The sequence below is a fragment of the Pan paniscus genome, chromosome 7, assembly GCF_029289425.2.
Source record: "Pan paniscus chromosome 7, NHGRI_mPanPan1-v2.0_pri, whole genome shotgun sequence".
Taxonomy (NCBI): domain Eukaryota; kingdom Metazoa; phylum Chordata; class Mammalia; order Primates; family Hominidae; genus Pan; species Pan paniscus.
In genome coordinates this window covers 78,308,330-78,331,173 of record NC_073256.2, presented here as the reverse complement: position 1 = coordinate 78,331,173, position 22,844 = coordinate 78,308,330, and the positions used below count along the sequence as shown (strand labels likewise).

General features: G+C 35.7%; 1 protein-coding gene across 3 annotated transcripts in view; it reads right to left on the bottom strand.

The window, feature by feature from the left end:
- Window positions 1-22,844, bottom strand: part of NKAIN3 (sodium/potassium transporting ATPase interacting 3) — a 739,500-nt gene that overhangs the window by 379,978 nt on the left and 336,678 nt on the right. For all 3 annotated transcript variants that reach the window (XM_008956737.5, XM_008956739.5, XM_057303023.2), the window contains exon 3: window positions 16,000-16,080. In XM_008956737.5, coding sequence (XP_008954985.3) covers window positions 16,000-16,080 — 81 coding nt within the window. The remainder of the gene's footprint in view (window positions 1-15,999; window positions 16,081-22,844) is intronic.

The following is a 22,844-nucleotide window of genomic DNA, read 5'->3' as shown; positions in this document are numbered from 1 at the left end:
TAGAATACTTGTAATACCTAATGTAGTGTAAATACTATGTAAATAGTTATGCCATATTTTAAATTTGGTATTATTTTTTATTTCTGTATTGTTACTTTTTATTGCTTTCTTCCAAATATTTTTGATCTGCAGTTGGTTGAATGCATGGATGTGGAACCTGTAGATTCAGAGGGCAGACTGTATACTAAATACTTTATGGGGGCAACAACTGAATGTAGCCCTAGTTCCCGGTACAGTGCTTTTAACTGAGTAAATATTAGATAAAATAGACTATAGAATGATATAGGCACGCTTTTCAGTTGCATATTTCAGACCCTCAGACAATGGCTTGAACACATTTTCTAATGTAAAACAAATCCGGTCATGGGCAGCTCAGGGCTGGTCTGAAAGCTCCGTTGAGTTATTAGGCTCATTTTGTTTTCAGCTCTACCATTCTAATGCATGGTTGACATCCTCAAGGTCACATTAGAACCTCCAAAAAGGAATACAGCCCCTGCTCACACCTCGATTTTGAGGTGTCATTAAGACCTACATGAGACTTCTGACCCACAGAAGAAATGCAAGAACAAATTTGTATTCTTTAAGTCACGAAGTTTGGGTCTGCTTCTAATTCATTAGCTCTACAGCAGCCCTTCCAGAAGTTCCTCACAGTCCTTCTGCATGTATCACAATGGCCAGAACTTACTTAGATGACCACACCTACACCTACAGAGACAAAGAAATAGAGCTTTTTAGCCCTGCCACCTGTGACGAGAGCAGGATTTTCCTAGACTCTTGACCAGAAGAAGGGGGAATAGATTATGGACGATAACCAGAAACTTCTGCCATCATTTGTTCAATGAAAGAATGATTTGATGAATATAGTTGAACACTTAGAAAATTTGGAAAATGATATGATTTTTACAGAAAGCTATACTTCCCATTTGTAAATTAATTTAACAAATGGATATTCTTTCTTTCTCTTTGAAGTTTGCTAAATTTCAATTAACTTTTGTCCTTCCCCATCCAATTCTAATCCTAGAAATGTATGCTTTTAAATTTCTATTCTTTTAGAAAATTACGAGTTACTAATATTTGGGTTCCATAAATAAGTTCTCAGAGCCTTGAGTTAAAGTGGCTCCTACAAGAATAAAGTAGAATTATGTGTTGCATGCTTTTATTGTTTTCCAGCTTCATCTGTTATTTGATTGTGAGATATTCCATCTGGTTTCTGTAGCGGGATGAAAGTTTCAGACAAAAGCTAGCCTTAAAGTGAGCATAGACAGCTGGATGCTTCAATATACTGATTTTAACATGCAAGCACACCGACAATTACTACACACACAGCTGTGTACTGTATTTTTCCTGTACTACTGTTATTCCTGAATCAGAAAGCAGGCAAAGGTGAATCATTGCTGAGGGCTTCCAAACGGCAAAGGCGATTCTAGCTCATTCTTATTATCAGACACTCGGATTCTTCCTCTTTTTTAATTCTGTCACCTTGTTGCCTCCATTCAGTGGCCTCTACTGGGACCAGCCAGTTCTGCCTCATCTTCTGGACAATCTTCACTCTAGTAACTTTCTCACTATTTTCTCTCTGTCAGTCCTCAGATGGGACATGGAAGGATGGAATCTCTCCTGTTTCCTGACTCTCTTCCTTGGGCAGTTCTGTGCTGCAGCAGACATTCCAGGCAGCCCTGCTGTGGGGCAGACACTGGCTTGTTAGGAACTTCATACCAAAGGGTATCTTGTTACAAGGGTTTCTGCAGAAACTGTCATTCTGTTAGTGGCTTCCTGCAGATAAAACAAAACCTGTCTCTCTTTCCACCTCTCTCAGCTTTGACACTAATCTGACCAATCATTTTTCACATATTTCTTCATATATTTGATTAAATCTTCCCAGAATTCTCTCTACCTTGCATTCTCAAACTTATCCTTCCTAAGTCAGGGATCCAGACTCCTATGCTAAGGTAGCTGGTACAATATCAAAGTTGCAGTGACAACCACAACCAGAGGAAGCACAAATCAGATGCACAGATGCTTCCAGGGCCATATGTGTGCAAGACACTAATTAAGTTCAATCTGAAGCCTCAGCCTATAATTCCTCATGCCATTATAGCATGGGGCTCAGAGACAAACTTTCTCTGTGCAAAAATAACTGTTTAGAAATGATTAATATTATCTGTGATTTTTTCCTTCAACTGTCTACATGGAAAAATTTTATCCGAAGAATTTAAATGACTTGAGTTTTGCCTCTGTAACATACGTGGGAGTAGCATTGAGTAATTGTTATCTAAGGCTCCTCTGCTCCTGCAGGGCACTTCAGCTTACTACTCATCAATCATAATCTCACCATGTGGTGCAGTTTTATTTTATAAGGCTATCCAGTAGTACACACTGCTATTCTGGTTTTAAAAACTAAATAAATGTCACAAAACGTGTTTATCAGGGTCTCTTTTATAATTTGTTAATTGTTGCAAATGTCACCAGAAATTCTTCATCAAGACTGTACTCTTAATTGGCATGTCACAACACAAAGATTTTGCATTCGAAGCAAATTAACATCACAAGAAAATCCAAATCTTAATGTCACTTATAAGAATAATGGTTCTACATATTGTTCTTCTACAATGATCTTATCTTCAATCGACTGCATGAAAAATTCTGCAGCAGTAGTTTTTAAATTGTCTTCAAAAACACAGAAAAGCATTTGAATATAAGCTATAAAAGTGTGGTTTCTTCACAGCACCAAAATTCTCTTGATAATGATGCTTACATGAAAATTCAGCTCAGCAGTTGGAGTCTACTCAGAATGGCTTAATGTTATGTAATGTTCTGAAATGTTAACAAATTTTCATGTATTAGAATAATTATAGACTCATTAAAAATAAATATTGACTTATTGAAGTTAGTGGAAGAATTTGCCATGTTTGGAGATTCATCAGCAGAGGCCACCAGCAGTAGCTGGAACAGACCAACATCATTATGAGATCAGGATCCTTCAAACCTTCCAGCATAATCTTAAGGCTGGTTATGTAAGAAGACCCACTACCTCCTGTTTCTTCTCCCAGAGTAGAGTTGGGATCAGGGAGAGGTCAAGGCCTAAAACAAGGTCAGCTTTGGTAAGGGGAAAGAATAGATGTGAATCAGACCTGAAACAAGCTTTTTATGACCAATGTTGTCATAGACTCTGTATACAATGTTTTACGAAACAGAAAGAGGGTTTGGGGCAGAAGATTGGGGAAGCAGTTTATTCAAAGAAATAAAACCATTTCATGATTATTATCCCATGAGTTGAGTCAATAAACTAGATACAAAGGTAAAATGTTTATCTTTAAATATTGATCTCAGGTGTATTTTCATTAGAAGAAGAAAAGATAAAATACAAAGAGCAAAAACAACATATTTCTGGATAGTGTTTCAATTATATTTGCATAGGCTTTGTTCAATAAGTGATTCTAATCATATAATAAGAAATACAGCTACTGTTGATAGAATAATATATTCATCTGCTCCTTGGTAAAAATGATTTGAACCCTTGTGGAAAGGCATAAGATTACAATACAAATTTCTGATTAAAAACTCTTAATACTACCCAGGTTGTGGCAATTACTTGGTAGTTTAGATTGTGTTTTATATATGTCGTTGGCTTATAATGTAGCTTCAAATTGGCTTTTTAGGGTAAAGATTTTTGAGGTATTTGTATTTGATGAAATTTATGAAAAATATAAGACTGAGTTTAACCTTGCTTGTGATTTTCTTTATTGTAGAAAAGCTACAGGAGGAATCAAATTATATCACTATAAAAAAGAAACTGAGGACTGTATTTTTAGAAGTTATGTTCACTTAGGCTCATGCCAAAGGAAAAGACGTAGCTTAAATTTTTGGAATAGGAAACTCACACCTATATTTACATTGCCTTGCTATTTTTTAAAAGAATATAATTGCGTCTCTTTGGATAAAGATTGTGCAGGAACCAAACATAACAATAAACATTTTCAGGCTTTTGTTCTCATTTAGATTTAGTACCTGGAAGCAGATTGTGATGATTCTTCCTTTACAGATCCTTAATAAGTGGGCAGATACTCACAGCCACTACCACCACCATCAGTCAATATTATAGACAAAAATATTCCTTTAGCTCAGCAGGATACATAGCTACTAATATGTTAGTTCAGAACCTGAAATATTTTGTTATTCTAGTGAAATGAATATGTATCTTTCCCAAAGTGTCCATTGATATAGATAGATATCCCATTTACTTCAGGATACAGAATAGTGCATAGGATATTATTCTTGTAGTTCCAGAAGTGGGCATAGTTTGGCTGTGATTCTAGGATGCTATTTCTGTACAATTTGCCAGATATACTATCTCTGAATATAGATATTCTGTACCCTACCTCCATTCCTCTTTAAACATCACATTTTAGGATTCATTTTGAAAAATGTCCAAGTAGGAAGATATCAAAAAGAAAATATAAATATGACTTAAAAACTTTACTAGATTCAGTAGGTTGTATTTGTTTAAATAAAAAAGGAAAGATGCTAGATATCCTTGATTTAATTTCAAACTACCATCAGAAAAAGAACTCTATGAGATGCAAAAATAATTGAATGTTTATAAAAGACAATGGATAGATTGTAAGCAGCTGAGGGAAACTGAGAGTTCTGTTTCCTCTGCAATTGTTCATGTACTGAACTCTGAATTGACTGTCTAAAATATTTTACTGGAAATTGCCTGCCCAAAAGCTAAAGTTGATAGAAGAATCCAACCTTGAAGGAAAATGAATCTTGATCAAGAAAAAAAATTTTCCCAGTAAGTGCAAAGGAACAATTCAGGGTAAGTAATAAGAATGAGCCTTGAAGAGGAAGAACAATTTCACTGATGCTGCCTGGCTGCTCAGGTGAACTACTCAACTAAAGATTTAAAAAGAGGACCCTCATGAATGATGGTGTCAATTTAAGTCAAAAGAGGACAATAAGGTGCTATTATTGCCTTCTGAGGAAATGGCTTAAATTTCTCCAAGAATCAAAATGCCCACAAGTTAGAAAAAGCATAGCTGTTAAAACATGTCATAGAGAAACAAATGCAGGTGGGTTTTCCTTCTGTGTAGGAAGCAACTTGCTATAATGGGAAATGAAGTGACCTTCGGAAGGAAGCATTAAGACCTGACATCTCAGTTTACTGCTATGTGCCTTGAGCAAGTTAGCCTCTCCTGGCTGAGGTTCCTCATTTATAAAATAAAGATACTAATGTCTACCTCTGAGGTAGGGATAAAATGGAAAAAAACTGATGGAAAGCCCCTGTGCTGTGTAGGAAACCAGTAAGAGTTAGTCCATTTTCCTCCCCTGTCCCCTGCCTATAAGATTTTAGAAGGCCCCTGATCAAAGCTCATGATTAATATAAAATAAGTCCTTGTAGAATGTCTTTCATTCATTTTTATGTCAAAGTTATGCTTATGCACAGTTGTACAGGTTCAGAATTCTATGAAAATGTGACACATTGAAAATTCTCTAAGACTACTAATATGTAAGTACCAAACCTTTCAAGATAAGTCAATTAGGAGAAATATTAACCTAAATTTTATAGGTAAAATGTACCTAGAAATTTTTAAATTATTTTAAATGTAAAATAATTAAAAGATGCCACTAAGACAGATTGGACTAATTTCTTTGGAATAAAAGTATTAAAACTTGGGTTCTTTATCTTTAAGTGTAGCAAATAAGATGGGTTTTCATATTTAATTCCAAATGTATTCCTCAGGAGGAAAAAATTATTTCAAGTCTTGTAACTTCCAAACAAGCAGCAATAATTTATTAATTGTGCCCTTGATGATCTTAAAGTGTGGCAAGAAAAACAGCCTTGGAGACTTCCAAAGATGCTTAAAGTACTCCTAGGGGAAGTGGTAGGGACACCAGGAGAATCTGGCTGCAGATGTATACCAAAAAGCTATTTACATGTTGAAGGAAATGATTTAATTAATACTGTTACAGCTGTGAAGTTAAAATGCAGATCTGAGGTCCTATCACAAGGGACTCTTTCATATTTTTAAACGAGTCACTCAGTCCTACAATTCTTCCCTTTTACAGCTCTTGCATAGTAATAAATACATCCCAAAGGTTTTCAGGATGAGGATTGTGATGTCTGTTAATTTCTCCAATAATAATAAAGATGATGATGTTGAAGGTAATAATGAGAACCACCATTTACTGAAACCTCACAATATGCCAAGATCATTTCTAAGCCTTGCATAGGTATTATTTAATTCTTTCAACAACCCAGTGCGATTATTGTTGTGGCTTTCTTCATTTTGCAGAACAGGAAATTGAGGCTTCAGGAGATTACCCAAGTATAGACAGACACTTTTAGTTACCTACCCACAGTCATTCCCCACCCCACCATACATATACACATTCCTTAAAACAAGGCATCCATTACCTTCAAGTGCTGAAAGGCATGGGGAGAACTAAAACACTCAAGCCTGCAGTAACAAATGCCTGCTGCAGGGCAGGCTGGCAGATGAGACAAAAGGAAAGGGAATATCTGGAGGCTGTGATCAAGACTCCCATAATATGCAAGAGGCATAATTGTTTATGCCCATGAGAATATACATTACTAGTTGATAAGAATGATTAAGACATGCTCTGTGGTGGCCATGGTTGTCTCTCTTTTCTTGAGACTACCCCATTTTGTTTTGTATTGAAATTAGTTTTTTCCCAGCTTATGGAATCAGTGAGACCTCTAATCTTGAACCCTGTCTTCCTGTGGCAAAGAGGCAGATGTTGATCCAGCTGGGATCATTACACCCTCCATCACACCCTAGTAATTTAAATAGTGAGCAGGTGGACAACAGCTGGATCCTGTTTGCATCTCAGCTGTGCCTTTCTGACAAGACAGTCATTCCTCTGAGCCTCCAGTGTCTACCTAAGCTCCTAGCTGTTCCAAACCCAGTCCTCCTGCCTCCTGCTTCTCTGACCTCTGTTGTCCCTCCAACACAGTGTCCCTTCTACGTGAATCAGAAGGGACATGAATTAGAGAGAGGAGGCAGTTAGAGGCTGGCTAGGCAGACACAGAGGGAGGGTCTAAGGAGAGAGACAGAACCCGCGGGAATGCATCTGCACTGCCCCTATGTAGCAGGGTGGAAATGTGGTTAAGAACTTCCTCTTATACCAGGATGTCTGCTCAGAAGGGACTGTCCCAACTTAGGTGAAGGCAAAATAAATCCACTAAATGTCCTTAACTTGACCCAGAGCCAATTGTAATATCATTAACATTGGAGTTTTGTCCCCACCCTCCCTCTATGGGTTTCGCTTAGGCACTCATGAGTAATAATCAACATGGAGTCACTCTGGCCAACCTTAGGCATACACAGATGCAACACCCACAGGGGGCAGCTTTACCTCTCTCATTAAGGCAGAACACACAGAAGACTACCTTGTTTCTGCCACATAAAAGACCCAAACTCAGCCCCATTTCTGGCAATCTACTCTCGGTTCCCCTCTTGCTGTTGAGAGCTTTTCTGTTGCTTAATGAGTCCTACTCTGCCTTACTCACTCTCCGGTGTCTGCATGCCTTATACTTCTTGGTCATGGGTCAAGAACTTGTACCTTGCTAAACTAAGGAGTAAGGAAACTGCAAAAATAACTTTTGTCAAGTGATACCCAAGAATATTAACACAATCTGTGATGACTAGTTCATAAGGAGTTTGATGTTGGAACTTTTAGTTCACATCCTCTGTGATTGATTCTGTTACTCAAAACTTTCCTCCTGAATTCTCTAACATAATTTTTTCTCAATCTTTCCTAAATTAATTAAAAGTTAAACATAATGAACAAAAACAAAACTAAAATGAGATATATAATATACATTATATATATTTGAACAGATTTATTCTAAAATCATCTGTAAACCAAATGTATGAGGTTAAGTCATAGACTTGGGAAGACTGGATTGCAGAGAGATAATTCCTATTATAAAGTATATACAAACTAATATAAAGTAGTATGTGCCGAAAATGATGATATTCTAGAAATAGACCTTATAGAAATGTATTATATCATAAAAAAGCAAAACCAGTGAAAAGCCTACTAAGTAAATATTGTTTTTGCCATTGGTCAGTTATTGGTAAAAAATACCTATTCAGATTTCCACCTTGAAAAATAGAACAAAATTATGTTCCATAGAGACTAAAGCCTAAAAACATCATTACTAAAACACAAAAAGACAAACCCTATTAACAAAAAGTGAAAATAAAAGCCGACTATCAAACACATTAGGAGATATTCAACTTTGAAGAAATAAAAAAATTATTCTTTAAACAAAGAAATAAGAATTTTCTTTTCACCATGAAAAGCGAAATAGCCAGGCTATTATACACACTAATTAAGGAAACTCAGAAAGCCGATACTCATTTAGTAAGATGGACACATGAAGCAGACGTGGCTTTCCAGGCCCTAAAGAAGGCCCTAACCCAAGCCCCAGTGGTAAGCTTGCCAACGGGGCAAGACTTTTCTTTATATGTCACAGAAGAAACAGGAATAGCTCTAGGAGTCCTTTCACAGGTCCGAGGGACCAGCTTGCAACCCGTGGCATACCTGAGTAAGGAAACTGATGTAGTGGCAAAGGGTTGTTCTCATTGTTTATGGGTAGTGGCAGCAGTAGCAGTCTTAGTATCAGAAGCAGTTAAAATAATACAGGGAAGAGATCTTACTGTGTGGACATCTCATGATGTGAACAGCATACTCACTGCTAAAGAAGACTTGTGGCTGTCAGACAAGCATTTACTTAAATATCAGGCTCTATTACTTGAAGGGCCAGTGCTGTGACTGCGCACTTGTGCAACTCTTAACCCAGTCACATTTCTTGCAGACAATGAAGAAAAGATAGAACATAACTGTCAACAAGTAATTGCTCAAATCTATGCTGTTCGAGGGGACCTTTTAGAGGTTCCCTTGACTGATCCAGACCTCAACTTGTATACTAATGGAAGTTCCTTTGTAGAAAAAGGACTTTGAAAAGTGGGGTATGCAGTGGTTGGTGATAATGGAATACTTGAAAGTAATCCCCTCACTCTAGGAACTAGTGCTCAGCTGGCAGAACTAATAGCCCTCACTCGGGCACTAGAATTAGGGGTAGAGAAAAGGGTAAATATATATACAGACTCTAAGTATGCTTACATAGTCCTCCATGCCCACGCAGCAATATGGAGAGAAAGGGAATTCCTAACTTCCGAGGGAACACCTGTCAAACATCAGGAAGCCATCAGGAGATTACTATTGGCTGTACAGAAACCTAAAAATGTGGCAGTCTTACACTGCCAGGGTCACCAGAAAGGAAAGGAAAGGGAAATAGAAAGGAACTGCCCAGCGGATATTGAAGCCAAAAGAGCTGCAAGGCAGGACCCTCCATTAGAAATGCTTATAGAAGGACCCCTAGTATGGAGTAATCACCTCCAGGAAACAAAGCCCCAGTACTCAGAAGAAGAAATAGAATGAGGAACCTCACGAAGACATAGTTTCCTCCCCTCAGGATGGCTAGCCACCGAAGAAGAAAAAATACTTTTGCCTGCAGCTAACCAATGGAAATTACTTAAAACCCTTCACCAAACCTTTCACTTAGGCATTGATAGTACCCATCAGATGGCCAAATTATTATTTACTGGATCAGGCCTTTTCAAAACTATCAAGCAGATAGTCAGGGCCTGTAAAGTGTGCCAAACAAGTAATCCCCTGCACTGCAGGCCATACATTTCAATCCTTGTATCTTTAACCTCCTTGTTAAGTTTGTCTCTTTCAGAGTCGAAGCTGTAAAACTACAAATCGTTCTTCAAATGGAGCTCCAGATGCAGTCCATGACTAAGAGCTACCGCAGACCCCTGGACAGGCCTGCTAGCCCATGCTCTCATGTTAATGACATCGAAGGCACCCCTCCTGAGGAAATCTCAACTGCACAACCCCTACTACACCCCAATTCAACAGGAAGCAGTTAGAGTTGTTGTCGGCCAACGTCCCCAACAGCACTTGGGTTTTCCTGTTGAGAGGCGGAACTGAGAGACAGGACTAGCTGGATTTCCTAGGCCGACTAAGAATCCCTAAGCCTAGCTGGGAAGGTGACCACATCCACCTTTAAAAACGGGGCTTGCAACTTAGCTCACACCCGACCAATCAGAGAGCTCACTAAAATGCTAATTAGGCAAAAACAGGAGGTAAAGAAATAGCCAATCATCTATTGCCTGAGAGCACAGTGGGAGGGACAAGGATCGGGATATAAACCCAGGTATTGGAGCTGGCAATGGCAACCCCCTTTGGGTCCCCTCCCTTTGTATGGGAGCTCTGTTTTCACTCTATTTCACTCTATTAAATCTTGCAACTGCAAAAAAAAAAAAAAAAAGAAAATAGCCCCAAAAAAACCCCAAATGGTGAAACAGATTAACTTGTGCTAATGACACTCTAGATACTCATATTTTACAGCTAATGGTATGCTTTTTGGAGAAGAAATTCAGCAAAATGTATCAGAAGCCTTTAACATCTCCTGTTAAAGAAAGAGCAGAAAAAAAAACTATTCATGATTGATGTAATATTATACAAAATTTAAAAATATTAACCATGACTTTAGTAACAACATAAAAATGTTTTTCATTAAGTCCAATTTTAAAAAAGTCAGTATGTCAATTTTCTCTATAGTATTATCTCAACAATAATAAGAAAAACAGAAGAGAAAAACCACGGAAACACAGCAGAATGAGAATAAACTGGAATCAAAATATTTATGGCAGTGGTCTTCAAATGTTTGAAGCAAAAATGGTGTTTCTTCTTGTCTTTCTAGTTTCTGCAACTTATATATGTAATTTATATTTTTTATTATGAGAAAAGAACTCTAACCAAAAAGAACCCTTACCCTGTTGACGAAAAAGAAGAAGGGAAAGGAAAGGAAAGGAAAGAAGGAAGGAAGGGAGGGAAGAAAGGAAGGGAGGAAGGGAGGGAGGGAGGGAGGGAGGGAGGGAGGGAGGAAGGAAGGAAGGAAGGAAGGAAAAGAAAGAAAGAAAACAAAATCTAAAGTCATTGTCTATTTCCAGTAGAACAAACTATTAAGATTGATAATAACTACCACTTCAAAATGTAGTGAAATGTAATGGGGAATTAAAAAACAGTCTTTAAATACAATCTGACTATAGATGCTTCTGCCATGTGACAGAGTGACATTTCTCATCTGCAGGACAGAGAGCTCATTTTTAAGGAAAACATTTGGTTGGGCCTTTGTAGATAAGGAAAGTGAGGATGTCTGGAAATAGCTTGGATTAGTGAGGGAAACAAAAAGGTAGAGCTGATTTGATTTGATCTATAAAGGAGAAAGAATTTTGATCTTAGCAAAGAGCCTGGGAGTGAAGAGAAGGGAAGATCAGGTGGTGACAAACAATTCACCGTGTGGAGTCCCTCTTGGCAGAATGGCTAATGAGGAATTTCCTGGAGAGATGGCCAAGGATTGCTAAAACATAGATGTCAATTTAATTCTTGTCTATAAGGTGGTATCAGGATTATGTTAGCTCACCAAATTATTTGTGAAATGGTCCCTCCTCCTCTATTTTCTGTAGGAGTTTGAGTAAGATTAGCATTATGTATTTCTTATGTTTGATAGATTGATCCTGAGCAAGGACCTCCACCCTGACCTTTTTTTTGAAGTCCTGCAAAACTCCAAGCAGGGAAATAAAGGAAAACCCCAAAGTTTTTTAAAAGAGAAATTCCAGGCATCTGGCTAGCCCCAGAGGTAATTAAGTAACTTGCTAAACAAGAAGGTAATAGTAGCCTTAACAATAGCCAAGGGAGTTAAAGCTCCAGGGATGTTTGCTTTCCCTATAGAAACTAAAGACAACATCTGAACAGACCCCCACTGAGGATCCCCACCTAACAGATCTGCTAGTACACAGAGCCCAGATTTGGGGGAAGTGAAGACTAAACTTTAACTATTGCCTTTTGTTCTAAGTTTTTACCTGAGAGGCTTGCAGAAAGTTACTCCCTCTAGCAAGGTGACATTTTTCTACTAACCCCAAAATTTTTAAACAGAAAATTCTGTTTCCTTAACCAATTGCATACCAGTTGTTTCTGTTTTGATTTTTTTGTAGAAAGATTTTTAATTATAAATTCATGGCTATCAATATTTTTGATTCTTTAATTTTTTTCTATTAATCTTTTAATTTCTGTTGAATCTGTAGTTATGTCACTTCTTTCTTTAATGAATTGATAATTTGTATTGTTTCTTCTTTTTTTGGATCAACCTTACTACACGCTTGTTAGTTTATTAATCTTTTCAAAGAACCAACTATGAGATATTAGTCAAATTGCTCTTCTTAAGATGGAAGTGTATATCACTGATTTTTAACTTTTCTTTTTTTCTAATAAGCAACTTAAATCTACATTTCTTCCTCTAAACATTGATAGGAATTCATCCACAAAGAAGATTTTTTTTTAATTATGTACTTTAATTTTGTACTTTTACTTTTCAATTTTCCTCTAAATTTCTTCTTTGATTTGTGAATTATTAACAATTATTACTCTTGTATTTGTGGTGGGAGAATATTATCTGTATTATTTCAGTCATTCAACATTTACTGAGACTTGCTTATGGCCCAGAATGCCATCTTGATCATTGTTCATATGCACATGAATAGAAAATATATCTTGTAATTTTAAGGTAATATCCTCTATATGACAGACACGTTGTTTGATAGTGTTGTTCAAATATTTTATTTTGTACTGAATTGTGTCTACTTTTTCTCTCAATAAGCAAGAAAGGAGTATTAAACTCTCCCCCTATGTTAATGGATTTGTCAATTTCCCCCTTTAATATTGCCAGTTTTTACCTCATGAATTCTAAAATTCAGTTATTTGGTGTAGTTTTGAATTATTTTGTCTATTTAATACATTGACCGTTATCATTGTAAAACATCTGTTTATCTCTATTCATACTCTTTATTTGAAGTCTACTTTTTTCCTGACATTAATATGACCACAGAGGTTTTCTTCTGATTATCGTTTACATAGCATATATTTTCCATCTTTTTAATTTAAATATATGTATGTATTTATGTTTAACGTGTATTTCATATAAATAACATTAACTATTGTCATTTTAAAAATCCATTGTTCTAATCTCTGTCTTTAACTGGAGTGCTTGGTCTATTTACATTTCATATAGTCATTGACATGGTTGTGTTTTAATCTACCATATCATTATTTGTTTTTTATCTGTAACATCTGCTTTGGTTTCTTACTGTTTGCATTATTTTTATTTAGTTAGTTAATTAGTTATTTAGTTATATTGGTTACTCTATGGGAGTGGTTCTCAAGCTTTTTGGCCTCAGTTTCTTTCTATACTCTTAAATGTTAATGAGGATCCTAAACAGCTTTTGCTTACGTGGATTACATCTATCAGTATTTACCTTACTAGAAATTAAAATGATCTTTTTAAAACACAAGAGTATGCAGCACTGTCAGCCTGCCCAGCATTGTGAGAATCTCAATTTCCAGGCTCTCCTGCCCATGAGACAGCTCACTATCTTTCAGGTAAGACAGGACTGCTGTCACTTCATGAATGCAAATTGTCAGCAAAAGAACACCTTAGCGTACAAATGTGCTATTCATAGGCCATGTCTGTCATTGGAATAACACCCCAATCCACAGAGAGGTTGTGGAAATCACTCTGGATCCCATTTTTAAAGAAAGATTCACTATCCCAGAATGTATATTTTGGACCAAATTGACAGTATAGGGAGGTTTCTATTAATCTATCCGAATGGATAATTCCAAGAAGTACCTTCATGAACTAGCAGGAGATGGAGAATCTAGAAAGTTAGTATATAAACCAACTCATATGGACGAGGAGTTTCCTACACAATGGAACGAACCTGGAAAAGTGGCTGGTATTTGTGTTTGTCAAGGGTCCTTAACTTTGCTTTATTTTCCAAAATAGATTTCCCGTAGACTGGAATTGAGGCTAAACTGTGGCTAACAAGGGAGATGTTACCAGTCTTTGAGGCAGTAAATAGGAGACCAACAGAAAATCTTTAGGATGCTCCTTTTGGAGTAATCTATCTTTTTAATGACCTAGAATACTTGGTTGACTGCTTAATGGCATTTAAATAGGTAATAAAATGAGTAACCAGGACTACTATGTCCATATTTTCAACCTTGTGCCCAAAGAAATGAGATAAAAACTTTTAGACATGCACATGGATATTAGAAAAGCAGTTACAAAGATTCACAGAAATAACCTTGAGCAGCAGTGGGAAATCAGAGTTATATGAAAAAAATGACTGCTGTTACTTACTTATTTGTTTTATTACTTCACAGATTTGTTTCAAAGCTTACCTGAGTTACCACATATCATGTGTATAATAAACATTGACTACTATTATTATTGGAAAATCTGGTCTTATTATTTTTCATAGAGACTCCACGGAGCCAAATGATTTGCCTCAGAGTTCACAGTTAATAAGTGCTGAAGACCAGATTTGGACTCAAGACTTATGATTCAAAATTCAGCCTTCTTTCAAAATACTATGAAGCCAATTCCATAGGACAAATTTCTCTGGTCTAATTTATCCCAAATTAGTGTATATAGAAGAAAAAATAATTTCTACCCAGTGAAATAAAAAATATGATTAAAATGACCATTCAAATCGCAAGATACAAAATGCAGTGAGTTGAAAATGTTGTGCTTAATATATTATTTGCAATTATTTTATTCATAAGATTTGCATTTGAAAATTACTTCATAATCTGCATTTATAGAATATAACTGGGCATTAATTTAATTACTTTTTTATATCTTAGAAATTAGTGGTGTACTACAATCGCTAGCACAGTTATTTAAGTGAGATGTTAGTCCAAATATACTGAACTCAATATTGGAAACGTTGCTTCTGGTTCCTGAATACAGTTGCCAATGTGAGAAAATGGTGACAAGTTCTAATTACAGTTATTATAGTGGAGAAAAAAGAGTAACCACCTCTGGAGGCTCTGGAAAAATCCTTCAGGGATTTTTGCTGCTTGGCTGAATCAAACATGTTTTGTTACCACAAGGACTTCAACGGAACCTAAGAATTCTTAAAGTATCCTTGCTGCTCAAGACACATTTTATAAAATCTAAGCCACAGGTGCATTACTTAGAAAATTTGAGACTGTTATAAAGCAGTAGAATAAGTTAGTATAAATATATTTGATAATGAGAAGTTTTAAAATATGACAGCTTTCTTATACTTTTTGTAATACTGTTAAGTTTCTTCTCTATAGTGAAAATTGTGCTGGTTCGCACAAAAACTGTCTAAGAAACACAACTAGAAACTTAAGTTGTTCTTACATTTGGGTGGTGAGACATTTTTGCAGGAGGCATAATAAAATCATGTGCTTTGCTGACAGTTCTAGACAGGCAGAAATAACGTGTGTATCATTGCTGCATTAAGACAACTGTCTTCTGTGTGATTAAAATTTCAAAATAGGAATCACCACGCTGATGCATTTACTTCTTAGTAAACATTTAATATAAGAGTTTTGTTCTTGGTCAGTTTTTTCCAGAATTAATATTCCAGCAAAGATAGAAAATTGCCATTCATGTCTGTTACGTTAACATCTTCATCAATCCCTTTTCCTACTTTAAACACAAGCATGTTCAAAACCATTTTCTACTTAATATTTAGGCCTGCAGTCACTATGATATTATGTCTTTTTAAAATGGACATGAGGATACACTGTAAGTTCAGTCCCACTTCAGTATAACAAACTAAACCAGAAGGCAGTTGTTTTTAAGTTCCATTATATTAACACACTCCTAAGATCATTCTTTCCTAAGTGGTACCTAAAGTCTTCTTTGAATAGTATTTTATCATTCTACACACACACACACACACACACACACACACACACACACACACACACACACACACAATATACCTATATATGTATGTAGTCACAATACTTAGAAGTGTACTCATTTTAAAGTGTACTTTAAAAGCATGATAAACTCACCTTTGAGAGTCCACCTACTTCCAAATAAAAGCAGATAATGAACACATTCCAGGTGACCCAGAGGGCAGTCCACACTGTATACTAGATAGAAATGGGGGAGGGAGAAAGAGAAGAAAAATATGGAGATGAAAGGCATGTATATCAAATAAATCAATAATAAAAATGTCAATAAGTCTGTCTTCTGGGAAGAAACTGACGGAGCGCTCAGAAAAGAGTGCTCTCTGTGTGGTCCCCTAAGCTTTCCAGAAATTAAAAATTCAATAATTTCTACTGCTTTCAGTAGACACCAACAAAGTTAGATTTACTTTTAAAATGCTTTGCTGGCTTCTAGGTACAAGTTAAACCAAAGTGTTGATTTGATTTCTGTTTTCTGAGTATTATCTTTTCTAGGGAACACAACTATGCAAATCTTCTGTGAGCTCTCTATCATCTTTAAGTTACAGTATAAAACTGTCACATTTTAAGGAATATTTATTGAAACCTAGGACTGAAAGAAGACCATGTTTGAAAAAAACATGCGTGGAGTACAAAATTAACAAATTTTCATTTGTTGGACTATTTTATTAGTAGAATGTGTGCCTCTAATATGATCATATAATAAAAATATAACCATATAAAATATTTTAAAGCAGAGAAATTAATAAATAGGATTAAGAATGAGGAAATGAATAACAGATTTTCATATCTTCCAATCATATCCAGCCAACAAATTTTAAACCTACTGGTCTTACTGATTAATTGATTTTATTAAGATATTATGTACTAGGAAATACCTTCTCCCAGAGTATTAGTCGGTCTTAATTAAGGTAGCCCTAGATCGAGAGACTCATCAATGGAGAATCAATGATTGGACTATGGCTCCTCTCATCCAGTCACTTTCTTATGCAGACAAAGAAATGGAGGCCCAGAAAAGTGACATACAGACCAGCTAGGATGACTGAGGATAGTACTTACTGTAGAACACAAATAACATATCAAATACAACAGTTTGCCTATTCGTTTTATTTTATCACAAAAATGAATGAATTCTTAATGTCTTAAGCAGACTTATTAATTTAATTATTGTTTTCTATCAGTGATTACAATAATTGCATACTGTTTTTAAATTAAAATAAATACTGAAATCATTTATTTAGCTTATTCTATGCTGTGCCAAACAATAGAATTATAAAATTTAGACTCTGTGTAATATAGGTATGTCACTAATAGAAACTTTATCAGAAGCTTTTAACTATTTATGAAATTCAATTTATATTTTGTATTCTGTCATTTATGAATTTTTAAAATAATCTCATATAGTAGTATAGTCCTATAATTGGTTACATTTAATGTTCCATCATATATTTGTTTTTCTGAAAGGAGGTTTGCTTTCATTTTTAAGATAATACAATTATAATAATGAGTTAAAGCTCAAAAATCACTGGAAATTTAGTTGGAAAACATGTTAAAAAGTTAAGATAAGTAAAAATATATAGTGAGATTTTTGGTATATGCAGGTATTGCTGATGCTGTAATATATTCTGTTCATAAAGTCTTCCAGTAAGAGTGGACTTAGTAAATTTTAAACTTTCAATAAGTTTTGAAGCTCTTGCTAGCAAGATGGCATCTAGTGTTCGATATCTTCCATTCTAAATAAATCTAATTATAAGTATATTGAAATGAGAGAGCAATGCTAACCTCTAAGTCAAGAGAAAAAAGCCATTGAAAAAGATTAGGAAAAGAACATAAAATAAACAATATTAAAGTAAGGCAAGAAACTAAATTAATTACAAAACCATATGATAGGACTTAATTATTGGGACTAATTCCTAAACGCACAGGTATTTTTTAGTGAATCAATTCATAGTTATAACAAATGCATAATAAAACACATCTATTTAAAGATCATAGCACAAACTTGGTGATTGAAGTATATTCAGGATCTCTCACAAGTTGTAATCTTGATGCTACTTCTGAACTTGCAAAGGCAAAATTACCAGTCTATGTAAACCTCAACTGTCAGTTCCTACGTTTTTGACAATAAAAGGGTTATTATCCTGGTGCTTTCTGTGTTCCTGGTATTGTGGTAAGTGCTTTACATATATCATGTCATTCAATCATCACACTAAAACCGAGGTAGAGGGATAATCATTTAATCACCTATTTAGTGTCAGAGTTAGGATTTGACACCTGATAGTTTGATTTCAGAGCTGGGATGCTTAAGCATACAGGGTAGGCTTCGTTTTAAAAGATTTTAGTAAAAGGATTATAGATTCATGGCAAGATAACCAGTCACCAAATTAAGCAATTTGTCAAATGACCAATTCACCAAATTACCAGTTTACCTCAAATTTTTTTTCATATATGTTCAATAATTGGCAATTTATTTTAGAATGACAGTATCTTTAGTATTTTACAATTAGTGTGACATGCATAATATGGAATTCTTGTGTTGTTTGTTTTAGCAATATTGCGTAATATCTTCTAGTACATTTACATTACAAGTTTCTTCTAATAAATTTGTGTTTCTTTGCTGAGAACAAAGAAAATATATATTTTCGATTTTTGAATTGTTATAAGGTATGAAGTATACCTTAATGTGCACTTGAGACACAAATCTGATCATGAGTATAAAAGAAAAGAGATAGCTAGAGATACAAATATGGCCATAGAAATTTAGCTAGGCAGGAAGCATTGGGATAACCAATGGCCAAAGAGACTGCCTACCTTCCCTATCTTCTTTTTGAAGTGGGTTATTTCATTTATAATTCAACTGAAGCAATAACTTAAAAAATAAGACTCTCCATTTTTAAACAAATACCCTTTGGTTATTATAAAGCAGGGTTACATCATGTATTTAGGTATATTAAATATACTTGTAGTAAAGAAAGCTTTTCAATATAAGAAAAAAATCACTCTGCATAATCTCTCCATCTCTCTTCTACTTTGCTTATGTTTAGTATATATATTTTAAATCCAGATCCACATAGACAAGACCTATAATAATGAAAAAAGAATGTTTATGCATTCTATGTGGCTTCCTAAATATATCCTAGTTTTACAAGGATATTTCAGCATTTTTTAATGGAAATAAACTTTGGACATCTTCCAGTCTATTTCTTCCCCATCAAGCAATTAGTTTATAATATGAATTATTTTTACTTTCTGAGCTTGCTTATTTTCTAATTACGAGAAAGACCATTCATTCATTCTTTCATATACACATCAATTTGCTATAATATCATATACAATATGCTAGACTTATAATAAAAATGTAGAGTAAGTTTCTTGCTCAGTCATTGTTGTAACATTTTTTAGTAGAGTAAAGGGGAAAAAAAGACATATGAACATCTCAAACATTTGTCAAACATTTACTCTGTGTTAGGCTATAGTAAGCAAGTCACATACGTTATATAATTATTTAAAATGATATATGGGTCAGGTTTTTCAAATGAGGAAACTATGGCAAAAGGAAACCAAACAAACGTCCCAAGGCTTCACAGCCAATAACTGGTGAAGAGGAATTTAGGTTTGACATTTACCAATTGAATCAAAACCTAACACTCAACTTCATGTTGAGCAGTGACTCTGGAATGGGATTTATGCTGACATAGCAGAAAAATTTTGCTATGTAACAATTCAGATTAAAATGAGTTGTCCTTTGCACATGAGCATTTGCATAAAAGTCCAGATAACTAAATTGTGGACTTTTCAAATTCACTTGACCCTTTACAAATTTTTAAAGGCAGTTTTGAGCTAATTTTAATTTTAAGGTTAATCTTATTTCAAAAAATGTTAAACGAATTTGCTAATTCATCTGCATGTGATTTAAAACCTGCTTGATTAAATTATCACCCATGAAATAATGAAGATTTAAGTAATTCTAGGACAAAAATCTTACTTTTAAATTTACAAGTAGAATAAAACATATTTGACCGAGGAGTAAACAGATAGGAAATAACTGATTCTACAACAATGCTTTGTGATGGGTAAATATGATTTCACTGCTTCATACTGTCTATAGCCAAAGAAGCACATAATGCCCATTCAAAATGCAAGACAGAACACGGTATTCCCCTAAAGCAGGGGTTCCCAATCTCCAGGCCACAGACCAGTACTGCCTGAGCTCTGCCTCCTGTCAGATCAGCGTGGCATTAGATTCTCATAGGAACACAAGCCCTATTGTGAACTACCCATGCGAGACCTCTAGGCTGTCGCTACTTATGAGAATCTAACTAATGCCTGATGATCTGAGGTGGAACATTTTCATCCCAAAACCAACTCGCCCAACGTCTGGAAAAATTGTCTTCTGTGAAATGAGTTCCTGGTGTGAAAAAGGTTGGGAATGGCTGCCCTAATGTACACATTCCACCTTGCACCTTAGCCAAAATACTTTCATGAGTAAAGGAGTACTATGTGGCAAAGTTGTCTTCATATTCTAAAAATAAATACAGAAATAGTAAATTGTACCTTAATAGTGTGATGGTACCTGGAAGGGAATTATTGATCTTTGATTCTGTGATTTGGAGTGGTTTTTCTAACAGTCTTTGCCGAGAGGCCTCCTCAATTATAGTGGCAGGAGCTCGCAACACTACATCTTAGAAAAAAATAAGTCTTGAGGAGTAAGTCAGCTAATGGTAGGTGCAGGCAGCACAGCACATACTATTTTATCATATAATTAATTCCCTCAACCAAGTTCAGGCTGAGATAAGCAAGGCAGTACATTGCTGTCACGTTCTGAGATTTTAAAAAAGTCCCTGTCCATTCTATCTTGTAAAATCCTTTCATCCAATAAACTTTGATTCATTTATTGTTTGCCCAATCAAGTATTAAGCATATCTAATGGTCTGTACATACAGGAATTGGCCTAGAACACAGGAATAGGCTTAGAATACAGCAATAGATGGGCACAGTTCTGCCTTCCAGAAGTACACATTGTTGAATGGGGCAAGACAGGTAGCGAAGCAATGATGACAGCCGGGTAGGGTGCTGTGGTAGAAAGTTACCAGGATTTACAGTAGCAGAAGGGAAGAGATACTTTCCCTTGCATTCAGTGGTCAGGCAAGGCCTGTAAAAGGTGACTATTTAATTGAGGATTATTAAAGGTTTTCCAAGAGGATAGAGAGATTAAGGCATTCCAGGCAGAAGGAGCAGTATGTGCAAACTGAAGAGGCAAAAGCAGCATGTGGTCTTTTGAAAACACAAATCATTCAGCGTGGCTGGCACAAGGTAGGCAAATGGGGAATGCAGGAGGTGCTGGAGAAGTAGATAAAGAAACAATTTTCATAAGCTTTGATTTAGACTCTAAGAGTTTGGAAAAGCTAGTCACTGGTGAGCTTGAGTCTCATGGTCCTTTACCCAAAACATTTTCATAAAGGTGATCAATTACTTAAACTCAACTGTGATGAACCCTGTCTCTTGTCCAAAACGGCAGTAAATTATCTGTGTTTTTGTAAAACTAGAGCTCTATTAAATTGTCTCAGTGAACATACATATTTTATTAATCTCTGCGTGAGCACTTAGCACATACCTGGTGCTCCAAAGTGTTTGTTATTTTGAAATGGATTAAATTTAATTGACCTATCTGTATGGTGGTTTGGCCAATAAAGTAAGCCAATACTAAAAATAGAAGAAGCAATTTTGAGAGAAAATCTCTTGCAATGAAAAAGCTCTTTCCCCTCACAGTGAAAAGTCAGTATGGATTTCTGCTCCAGAATTCTTCTCACTGCCATTGAAAAGCTGCTGCCTCTAATGGGACATATGCCACATTCATTCAGTTTTTTTAAATATCAGAATTAATTCTAGGCCACCAGTTGTAGCTTCAAACCAAAGCATTTGTGACAACAACTCAAGAATGAATTAAAAAAAACCTTCCCAAATAACAACATGCTCTTTTTTAAAAGGCAATTTTTGTGAACAGATTTCTCATACTCATAGATTAATGATTCTTTAGGTACTTTTATCAAATAGAAAATTTATACCCATATTAGAATAAGAGGTAATCTGGAGCTTCATAAAGGTAACAATATCTGACTGGGAGGTAGGCCAAGACTGTTTCCTATATCACAACTTATACTGACAATGGTAACATTATCATCTGGAATCTGCCAGTGAAAGCAAAGCACAGATCATGCTCTAGCAGCTCCTTGAACCTAACAATCACAGGCCAGTACACACCCAGTTCTGCTGCCCACTACCACCTGTGTTCCTTGGGCTAGTCACTCAATCTTTCTGACCTCTTTTCTCATCTGGGAAATCAGAGAAGCTAATACATGCCCTGTAGGATATTTATGAGAATGAAACCTAATGACATGCATGGACAGCTTTCACACAAATTTGTTGCTTTCTTTCTCTCCCCTTCCTGAGAGAGGATCCTGAATAAGATAGCAAATAAAATGAGAGAGATTTGGTTGGCATAATCCATAAAAAGAGACCATCAAGATGAGCAAAAACATGGATTGTTGGTCTTGTTGATGCTCTTCTTTGAAGATTCTGAAAGACCTAAAACTGCCTTCCTCTACGCATAGGAGGGAGGAGGGAGAGAGGGAAGCAAAGGAAAAAGTACCAGCAGAGAAGTGACAGCAGTTTCATCATGGGTGGACTCTGTGAACTAGTAGGACACTAGATAGGAAAAATAATCAATAAGTATGTACTGAGCGCTAATTACATTCTATGCTCTCAAAGAACACTTTGCCTAGAAGACATAAACATGAACAAATTTTAAAACATACTCAAGACACTCTAGAGGTGAAGGAGCAGAGAGTGATTCACCATTAACGTGTATGGAAGAAGGTATCCATGAGAGACTGAGGAAATATTGCTAGACCGGGACACAAACACCAGGCAAGGCTACCAGAGCATGAGGC